The following is a 12,323-nucleotide window of genomic DNA, read 5'->3' as shown; positions in this document are numbered from 1 at the left end:
AAATTTTATAAAAATTTATAAATAATTTTATTATATTCTTATATTACATTATTATATTTTGAACAAAATATTAAAATATTTTAATGAAAGTTCTAATACATTTTAAAATATGTAAAAAGTTTAAATATTATATACCAAATTTTTACAATATATAAAATATAATATATAAATATCAAATTATATAAATATTTACAAATCAATTTGTTTTCGTCATTCAAATTTGTTTATACAATTACAATAAATGTGATATTTTGTGAAATAAAATATTCAACATAAATTTCAATATATGTGTGAAAATATATTCTGTTAAAATTACATTGTATGAATTTTATATGTATATTCATTCAGCATGAAAAATAATAAATTTTTAGCGAGGTAAGTTCCCTTATACCACAAAGACATGTATTTTAAAAACAAATAACAATAAATAAAAATATTGAAAATTGAGATTATAAATTAATTGAGATTTTAAAAAATCTCATATAATAGAAAAAATTTAAATTTTTTTATTTATTTTTTAATTTTCATGCTTATTGCTAAATTTCATGCATATTTAAATTTTACTTAAAAATGAGTGAAATTATAAAAATTATAAATGGAATTAATGTAAAATTAAATAATATTTAGCAAAATGATAAAATAAATAATAAATTAATGGAAAACATTGTAGTAATAATTGTAATAAAATAATGGAAAATATTCATGATCGACATTTTTTATAAAAATACATGCAGCCATCTATAAAAATATAGATAAAGTTTTGTATGATATATTTATTAAATAAAAACTAAAAGCTGCAACAAAAATAAACAATTTGTCGACCAATCGTCAATTAACTTTCTAAGCATTATATTCTATTATATATTAAATGTTTTTGGAGATTGATATGTGATTAATATTCATATAAAATATTATTACCATTATTAAAAGCAGTCTTTTTAAATTTGTCATTAGTAATTTTTATGAAAATCTTATCTAATAATGTATTAATATTTAAAATTATCAAAAAATACCATTCATTCTCTTACTTTTGAACTTAATCATTCTTAAAATGATTAAATATTTTAAATATTAACTATTACATCAAGAATTAATCTCTATTTAACATTTAAACAACTATTAATATCATTTGTTATAAAATTTTTTATAAAAATGAAATAATGAAATTTTGCAATATGAACTATAGAAAATAACAATAATAATTTTGTTGAATATAAATTAATATTTTAAATATTTTAAATATTCATTATATTTAAAGAAAACATCTTTCATATCATTTTAGTAAATGTTCAAATTTTCTAAGTACATTTAATAATTAAATATTTAATTTTTATCTTTTATATATTTAAACTATTTACACATCTCTAATTCTAACTTTTTTAAAGGAAAGTTTTCACTAAACATTCCATTTTCATTATTTCTAAAAATTCAAATATTCGATGAATTTTACAAATATTCACAATGAAGATTTTTAAAACTATCTAATGAATTTAAATTTTAGATAAAATTTAGTTTCAATAATACCGTATCTTATGCTTTACAATTACCTCTTGAGGTAATCGTCTTTTAAATAGTGAATGATTATTTCGATGATGAACAATCTTCTCTTGAGGCAACCCATGATTATTAGGTTCTATAAATGTGCTTTCTTTTAATTGTTTTTCGATGAAAATATCTTTATTAGTTTCTATTTTTTCAAATGAGGGTATTCGAGAATGTCTAAATTCTTCCATATCTTCGTCTCGGGGCAGAGGACGCATCAAATCTTCTGGAACTGGTCGACCATCCGGGTATACTCGAATTACCATTGGTCCGACCAGGAAGGAACCAGTGTGTTTAGAAGATAATTGAACACGATCACGTGTTGTCATTGTTTCTTCTCCAATACCATTTATATCGCTATCACTGATAGCTGAAATATGAATAATAAAAATATAATTTCATTTAATACTATAAATTAATTTGCAAAAAATAAATAAATAAATAAATAAAATAAAATAAATAATTTTGTGAAATAAATAAAAGTAAAAAAGAAACATCATTTAAAACAAAAACATTGTTTAAAATAATGCTTATTATTTATGATGCAATTTATACAATCTTTTTCAAGACAACTTAAAAAATCGATTATTTAGATTTGCTACAAATATATTTTTAAATTTTTCTTCAATATTTTTTCATATATAATACGAAATAATATTCGAATAAAGATCCATAATAATCTTTTAATCCTTGTACTCAGTTATTAATACTTAATCTATATATACATTGTACATATGCATATGTATATATATATATATTTTTTGATGATTTTTAAAATCATAAATTATTCTTTAAAAATTATATTTAAAAAAAATTTATTCATTATTTGTTTCAAAGCTATAATATTTACATATTTAAAATTATTTTTTAAGATTTATAACTTTAAATTTTAACCATTTTAACTTTAAATTTTAATCATTATTAATTTTATTAAAAAAAAACGAATCTATTAATAATTTAGATGAATTTAATATTAAATAGCATTTAATTTTTTCTAATTAACATTCGTATGATTTGATTATGATTTAACTTAAATATGATTTGAAAGTTATTTTTCTTTTATTTGTATTTTATTTATATTTGCTATAATATTTTTATATTAATTTAATATAGTATTTTTTTTTATTTAATTTGCTGAATAGTTTTTTTCAATAAAATCTTTTCGAAAATAATACATAAATGCAAGAAAGATATTATATTTATTTATTTCCTTTTATATATGAATATAATATCTCTATCTCAAATCTTTTTAAAAATAACATTTTTATGACATTCAAAAAAATTTTTCTAAACCGTTGATTCATGTGTTCAAATGATTGGGTGAAAGTGTAGTTAAATAAGTTGGTCCAATTGAAAACAAGCATCTAGCTATCAAATGTGATCTCATTCGAATGAAGAAAAAAAAACTTTCTAATGGAACGTGTACAATTGAAACTTTCTCATAGTATTTGTTTTCATTCATTTAGAATACGAAAATAAAACATGTAAAACAAATATTATTAATTTCTTATGTTTATAACAATGAACAATTCTCGTAATTTGACATTTCGTTATTGTAACTTTTATGACATTTTTTTTTTAATTAATAGAGAAAAACATAATAACACTAATAAAGTTCTTAATAAAATTAATATTGAATAATATGTATGATTTTGTAATAGAATATGTTTATTGCAAAAAAAAATAATACGAGATTAAAGATGGATTTCAGACTATTTAATTTTTATTATTAAATTTATTTATTATTAAATATGTTCATAAAATCAAAAAATCTTTTCTTAATAATATTTTTTATTAACAATATATTTTATTAAAAATTTATATATTAATTTTTTTTATTTCTTTATTCGTAATGGTTATTGTATTTTTAAATTAATTTAATAGTATATTTATTATTATAATAAAAAGTTTAACAAATTCTTTGATTGTTTATAAATATGAAAAAATTTATAAAACTAATTTACTGCTACCAATGTAAAATCCTATATTATTCTGTAATATGGATAATATAGAATCCGATTTTGAATTCATAAATTAAATAAATAACTGTTTTTTATTCTTTAAATATATAAATATATATTAATTTTTTTATAATATGTATATTTATAATTATATCTATATCTTAAAATGTATTATTATAATAATAATAACAATTATTATTATCATCATCATTATATATAAATAATTATTATATTTTTAATTTTTGTAAATAGTTAACTTATATAATAATGTAAATATATATAAGAAATATTTATTTAAATATAATCTTTCATTTTTTTTTGACAATTAGAACTTTGATTTGTATTAATGTTTCAGAAAAACAAAACTAGGAATTAAAATAATCTCAGATTGAAAAATTAATAAAAATCAAGAAAAAGATTCTGAAATTGAATAAAAATAAATAATTAATAATTCTAATTTAAAAATTTTTTTCAAATTTTTTTTTTGATTAAAATTCATTTAATTCTGAATATATACCTAATGAATCTGTTCCGGAGAAGTAAAATTCATCTGGTTTGTGAGCAACTCTTGTATTATATGCATTTTTTATCATGGCACGCCAAACTATAAACAAGAAATTATAAATTAACGAAAATATCATTAATTTTTATTATTATGTTTCGTTCGTAACGAAATTGCAAATCTTACTAAGTCCTTTCGCATCACGTTGATACGGATCCAATTTGTCAAGAACATTATTTTCCATGTTACCTAAGTTCCGCATCCCGGTAAGCAATAAATTTTTATTACAATCTGGCATTGAGGAATCCATACAGTATTTGGCTACCTGTAGGCTGAATATTCTTAACAAGTAACTCATCTGAAAGTAAATATCCTATACATTATCTCTTAAATAAATATTAAATAAAATAAAGATATATTACAAAATTAATTATTAAATAATGATATAGAAAATATTTCATTTAATTTCAATTAAATTAATTTCTAACAAAATCATTTAATCATTAAATAATAAAATCGTTGAATTATTTTCGAGATTAATTTCTGATTAAAAAATTATTCATATCATTCAATTATTCATCTTTATTCAAATCTTTAAAAACTATATCATTTCTTAAATTATAATACTATTATTTAGAATTAATGAAATTGTTAGAATCAATACAGAGAATGGATATATTTTTCTTTATATGAACTGTTGATTAACGCGAAAGCTGTTTTCCATTTGGTAATGACAAATGCATTCTATGCGCGTCCGGTGAAACTCAGCAATGTGTAACACGCAGGATATTGGATACAGTTATAACAAACAAATATATATGCGTGTCATAGCCTGTATCATACATCACGTATTGGATTTTGATTGCGATACATGTTTTTTTTTTCGTCACAAGAAATGTTATTTATTGTGCGAAACATGTTCTCGTTTGTGATACATCTATACTTTTGGTTCCATTTATGGTTATACGATGATGTTCCGATTCAATCTAGAATTTAATTTTAATGATATTTCTGTAAATATATCTTTTAGAATCCGTTGAAATTTATTGCAATCATTAATAGATAAATATTTTCGTTTGAAAAGAAATATTGAAAAATTTATTTACATAATGATAAAATTAAAAAAAATTTTTTTTTTTATAAAAACAATCTTGTAACTATATATATCTATAAATTATTTCATCTTTGAAATTTTTATTTTTTTCATTCCTAATAAAAATTTTATTTTAAAATTATAAAGCTTTTATTAACTTTTTTGTTAATTATTTTTTTATCTTATTTGAAAAAGATCAAATTTGCAATTTATTATATATAAATAAAAGTTATGTTTACAAAATAAAAAAATATTTATTATTTCTAAGACTACATTACTTAAAATATAGATTTAAGTTTTGATTTCAAATTATATATAAGTAAAAGAATAAATTTTTATGTATGTATATTATATATGATAGATGTATAATATATAAGTAATACATACATACATACACGCACATATGCATACACATTCCGATCTAATCTGAAGTATTTAAATTTATTATGTAATTAACGAAGAATCATCTTATAAAAAAATCTTATCTTTTAAAAAATTTCGAAACTAAAAAAAATACGAACAAAAAACTATTCGATAAATAATTAGTATAAACAGAAAATGAATATAGATAATCTTTTAATATAAATAATTTCAAATAAATATGCAAAATTTAGGAATATTATATATTTTGAATTTAAATTCAATAATTTGATAATAATTTGGAAAATATATTCTCGATTTCGATGATTTTTAAATATGATGTAGATGTTAAATATGATGTTGTTTGAAATGATAACAACTGTTTCTTTTTTATGAGTATGTGTAGTTTTTAAATATTTGCAATGAATTTTTAGTGCTATTGAATTCTATCTTTTGATTTTTAACCTTCTTCTTTTCTATCAAGTTTATGATTAGAATAGAATTATAAAATAATTATAGAATAGAAATATAGAATTATAGAATAATTATAAAATTAAAAGCAAACTGATAATTTTTAAATTTTTTAATATAATATAATAACTATTGTTAATATTAAATAAAATTTTTAAAATAATTAATATAATTTATTTATTCAATATTTTTTCAGAATATGAATATTTAATTTAAATATATCTATTTATGTACATTTTTAAAATATATTGTTTTTATATTTGTATAATTTTAATAAATTATTTACACATATTATGCTTATATTATATATTTATATATTTATATATGTTTATATATTTTATATAATTATCTTTATATTGCAATAATATAAAAGTATATTACATTTCCCTTTTTTTATTCTAATTATATTTACTTTTATATATAATTTTTTATTTTAATTATATTTAATTTTTTAATTTTTTTAATGTTTTTATTATATAAATTATTATTTTACTTAAAAAATATATTTATTATATTAAAGTAACAATTTCATTTAAAATAATAATTAATGATTATTTTTTTAATAAATATAATAATATATATATTTTTTTAAATAATACATAAAAAAAATTTTATTTTTATTTTATTTTTTCATGTATTATTTTTAAAATATGTTAATTTTAAAATTATTTAAAATAAATAGATGATTATTCAATCACATATAATTATTTTTTTATTTTCTAAATAAAAACTTAATAATTTTATTGTATTATATAATAATATAATTAATAGCAAATTTCTATTTACATTTATATTTATATTTATAATATTGAAAAAGTTTTTTCAAAATTTTTTAATGCTGGAATTGACCAAAAAATTTGAATCACATAATAACAAAACCATTGATCATAAATTATTGTTCTCAAAATTGTTTCTATAAAAAGAAGCACAAAAGTCATTATCAAGAAACATATATTTTATATAGAATATAATTATTTTATATATTTTATATTATATTTATATACATATAATTATATATTATATAATTATATTCAAGTAAATTTTCAATATTAATTTTCATATAGCCAATTGTATTGTATTTAGTCTGTTTTTGCTTATATTGTATATAAATAATTCTAGTAAGAATTATTTTAAAGCAAAATATTTAGTTATATGTATTTGTTTAAAAAAAGACAAATCATGATTGTATTAATTATTTAAAAAAAATAAATAATAAATCGATATAACATAAAATTTAAATATAATATCTAAAAATTTAACAAAAAGAAATTTCAGAAAAAATCATATATTTTGATTATGATAATAATACTTACTTTCTCACCCCTCGAGAGGAATTCCCACATAGGAATCGCAGAAGCAGTGGCACTCAAGGCATGGCGTCCCAATATCAGGACAACAACGAATAGCATAACAGTTCTCAAATTCTTCATATTTGTCTCGTTTCACTTTATTTCAGTATTTTGTATGAATTCACTTTTAACACGTATTGTTAATCTAGCAAATTTAATTTATTATACTAATATTACTGATGAGAAATTCAAATTAGAAAAAAAATCTTTGCAAAAACATTTTTTTTATAATTTTTTATAATTTTAATTAAAATATAATGAATGAATATAAAATATGATGAATGAATTTTAAAGTTAAAAATATTTACTAATGAATCAATTATTAACGGGAATAGTACAGGATAAAATATACATGGATTTAAATAAACACATAAGCAAAATAATCAAATCACATTGAATGATCTTTACAAACTGACTACTGACTGGGTTTTCTTCAATCTGTGGTTATATGTATTCTGTATGCCAGTGACGTCTACAAAGCAATAAGTCCCCACTCCTACTTTTAGAAATTATTTTAGAATTTATTGTTTATTCTTTAGTGATTATAGTGATATTATTCTTTAGTGATATCATCCAATTAATAAAAATTTTTATTTAATAAAAAATATTTTACTATTTCTTTATATATTTTATTAATTATATAATAAGATTTTCAGAATTTTTATTAAAATTTTAAATAATAAAAATTCTAATATAATATTAATAAAATGAAAAAAAAACAACTATATTAGTTTCTTTCATGTCTTTTATGTGTTTGAAATATTTTATATATTTAATAAGTTACATTGCACAAAAAATATTTATAATAGAATAATAGATTTGTGATAATTATAATAAAAAAAATTTTTAATCAAAGAAATTAAGTGAAAATAATTTGCTTATCCGATTGTTTGGTTATGCTAGAATTTTGTAGATTTTAAAATTTTTCTTATAAAATTTACGATCATCATATTTATAAAAAAATAATAAAAATATTAAAAATATAAACATTACTAAAAAATAAAAAAATAAATAAAAAAATTTTAAATAAAATTGTAAGAATATATTTTTATATATTTGCATTATTTAATATATTTTTTAAAATATTTACTTTAAAAAATTTATTTTATTGTAATTATCATATAATTTTTCTATAAAAAAAAATATATAATTATTGGAAAATAAAAATATATAGCTATTCAAAGATCTGACGTAGATCAATGATCGAATTATAAATTAATTTTTTTGGAAAGATATTTCAACAAAAACATTTCAACGTAAAATAAAATATGTAATTCGAATAAATAATTCTACATTTATGCTATAAAAAAGATATCGATGATTTTTTGTAATTTAATTCCAAAATTTTATAATATTATTTAAAAGAACAAATTGATTTTCTATTTACAATTGATAATATACAAAACATAAAATAAATATTAAGGTAAACTGACAATCTATCACATTTTTTTTGATAATATTAATAAATTTTATTAAAAAATCTTCATAGAAAAAAAGTAGAAAAAGAAAAAATATATGAAATATATACAATTTAAAATTATTATTTATTATAATTTTTCAAAATAATCTCTATAAGATTTTTTAAAATGATGATTAATTTGAAGAACATAACTAATAACCTCAAAATTAAGAGCACATCAAATATTGTAACATTTTTTGTTAACTAAAGATATACTGCAAGTTTTTTTTATATAAATCTATAATAGTATAAATATACAATTTAAAGTAAGGAACCTTGCATTATTTGTGCAATTATAAATGTCGGCAATGTGAACGTGTGTCTGTACTACAGCGTCGCTGAGTAATCTTGATTATCTCGTAAGCTTGTTGCACATTTAACAGCAGTCAGCATGCAGTCATCCAACTATATTATGTCATTCGAATTCTATAAGAATAAATCTACGTCAGAGGTTCTCAAATCATTCAGTATCATGAATTTTAAATTCTGAATTAAAAATTTCTTTTACTCCCTTTTATGCATATTAAAAAATATTAAAGAATAATAATTTTAATATAACATAATATAAAACATAATTTATTAGAATAAAAATGGAATATAATATTTACATATATAAATATGTAAATATATGAAAAACTTATATTTTTATATTATATAAATTGTATATTATATAAATTTTTTTTATAATATATTCTATAATAATGTATGTACATATATTATGAAACTATGTGCAGTATATATTTAGGCAATTTATTTTCTTTAAATAAAATTATTTAATTTTTTATTTTTATAAATGATTTTATAAAAAATAAATAAATTGATAAAAGTATCATTTCATGCTAATCGCATCAAAATATAATGTATGTAATTCATCTATCATGAATTGGAAACAAATCGTTGTGTATTAAAAAAGATTATAAAAATCATTTCTACTTTTCATTACATTGATTGGACCATCATTCGAGATTGCAAAATATAAAATTCATTCTGATTGATGTAAAAGTTACCGGATATTTAGCGTTTTTCTAACGACATGTAGTGATATCAGCTTCAAGTATTGATATAGAATAAAAGAATCTGTAAATAATATTAATATTATTAATAATATTAAACAAAAATTATATTTAATTTTTAAATATAAATTATCATAATATTATCATAATACTAAAATAATCTATAAAATTATATTATAATAATTATAAAGTTATTAAATAATTTAAGAAATTTAAGGAATTACTATAATATTTCATAGAATTATGATTGTTCAAAATAAATCAATTGATATATTAGAAAAATTATAATCAAAATAAAAATATATTGATCAATATATCATATAATTTTGTGGTTTAAAATATGATTTTTCTTATATATTCAATATCATATTGAATAAAAAAAAGAATAAATATTTATATATCATGATAGGTTAATAATGTGTCATGAAAATATTTATATATTTTTATGAATGTATAAAAACTATATTAATTCATATGAAAAAAAAATGCAATGATTTAATGGCACAGCATGGGGAAAATGATGTCACAAAGCATCAAATGAGTTATGATTTGTTGTCAATAACGGTGTGGTATGCGAAATAATTATGCATAAATTTTTTGGTAATGTGAGAATGTGGCGCCACTAAGGAATGCAGAACTACTACTTCTGAAACAATATTAGGATTGATTAGTGAATGTCGCAATATAGTTGAAAATGTTTGAGAATTGATGTTTTTATATATATATATATATACATATATATATAAAATATATATATACATATATATACATATATCTTTTGATATAGTGCATTATGAAAATTTTAAAAAGTAAATTGAATTTATCATATAAATATACTAGTATATTGAAATCTGCAAATTCATCATTAGAATACAATTAATAAAGATTTCTTCTTTGATTTTTGAAGTTGCTTATTGTTGCAGATATTTATATTAAATTATTATAAAATAAAATTTATATTTTATATATATATATATTTTTATATATAGAAATAATTTATCTAACTTTATTTTGTATAAGAAAAATTAAATTTCTCTAAATTTTATTGGATTATTAATTTTTTATTTATGATTAATTTAATCTTTTTTTTTTACATAAATATATTAAATACACGTATAATATAAAATATTTTGTGCTCTCGTATGATAACTTATTAAATCAATTAATATTAATTTAATTGTTTTTTTGTTTCTAAATTAATTGATTACATAAATATTTTTAGTAAAATGTGATCTGTATTGGATATTAATTTATTAAATATTAAATTAAGTATGAATTGGAAATTTTATATGAAACAAATTTTTTTATTCTATTTATTTTTATCAAGAAAATTGATTTTTTTATCGTCGGATTAATTATAGAACAAGATTAAATATTAAATTCTATCAAGTAGTTTTACATATAAATGTAATAAATTTCACGTTAAACTTCGAATTCCAAAGCACGTAATATTATGTCTGATCACGTGTACAAATCTACCTACGCAAATCTTATCTGAATTTAGGAAATTCCATGTATTCTATGTATTGATGTTATAATCTGAGATTTTAAGGACCAACAATATTCTATTTGAATAAAAAATATTGAATAAAAATACTATATATCTTTTTATATTTTCATTTTAAAACATTATACAATATACAAAATGAAAAAAATTTATATAAATTTACAAATAATTGTAAACAATTTTTTATGTTATATAAATAAAATAAGTTGAATGATTTTTATTTTTATTATTTTTTAAGATTTATACATGTATTGTGTATACTTTGAGCATATTTACGAAATTGTGCATAAAATCAAATTAAAATTATTATTTTATTATTATAATCATATTACTATTTTTAAAAATTTATTCTCTAATACATTTTTAATTAATATTTTGTTTAAAAATATTGTAAATTATATAAATATATTTAAAAATTATACGAAATATGTTAATAAGGAATAATTATAATTCTACAAATATATGAAATAAAAAATATGAAAAGAGAACATAAAATACAAAGGCATATAATTCATTGATATATCTTTTAAAGATGAAAAATATCTATATATAGATGATATAAATTGATGAATATAAAACATAATAAATGATTTAAATATAATTTAAAACTAATTTAATGGAGTTTCAAAAATAAAAAAACTTTTTAATTTTCAAGATATTTATTCACTGTCAATACAGAAATATTGACAAGTCATAAGTAATTGGATAATGATTCAGCTTTATAGATATGTAACAGATTCAAATATCTATTTTCCAACGTATATATATATATATATATGAAATTTCATGTTGTTACACTTTTTCTTCATCATATATTAAAATATTAAAAATATTATATACTTTCTCAATTGTAATGCTATATATGTGATTCTTCTTATTTTTGATTAATATTAATTATATTATATTAATAATGTTATTGTATTAATATTTATTATAATATATTTAAAAGGAATCAAATAAGTGCATATATGACTAATTTTCGAATACGAATCAAATAAATTATAAATAATTAACAAGTGTTAACAAATATTATATATCTAAAGAAATTATATGCATCTAAAGAAAT

At 17.4% G+C, this 12,323-nt stretch overlaps 1 protein-coding gene across 3 annotated transcripts; it reads right to left on the bottom strand.

The window, feature by feature from the left end:
* Positions 1–1,231: 1,231 nt before the first annotated feature.
* Positions 1,232–9,169, bottom strand: LOC108001758 (rhythmically expressed gene 5 protein). Of its 3 annotated transcripts, none has more exons than XM_062072162.1 (5): positions 9,013–9,169; positions 7,243–7,423; positions 4,192–4,363; positions 4,021–4,107; positions 1,232–1,912 (listed from the first exon to the last, which is right to left on the bottom strand). In XM_062072162.1, the coding sequence occupies exons 2-5, from the start codon at positions 7,357–7,359 to the stop codon at positions 1,515–1,517; spliced, it is 774 nt and encodes a 257-aa protein (XP_061928146.1). In that variant the 5' UTR covers positions 7,360–7,423; positions 9,013–9,169; the 3' UTR covers positions 1,232–1,514. The 3 variants fall into 3 exon arrangements, with proteins under 3 accessions (XP_061928146.1, XP_061928149.1, XP_061928148.1); XM_062072165.1 differs by having other exon boundaries at positions 7,587–9,116; XM_062072164.1 differs by having other exon boundaries at positions 8,898–9,113.
* Positions 9,170–12,323: the final 3,154 nt, after the last annotated feature.

Source organism: Apis cerana, linkage group LG1, assembly GCF_029169275.1.
Source record: "Apis cerana isolate GH-2021 linkage group LG1, AcerK_1.0, whole genome shotgun sequence".
Lineage (NCBI taxonomy): Eukaryota > Metazoa > Arthropoda > Insecta > Hymenoptera > Apidae > Apis > Apis cerana.
The sequence above is the reverse complement of the archived record's forward strand: the minus strand, read 5'-3'. Positions and strand labels throughout refer to the sequence as shown.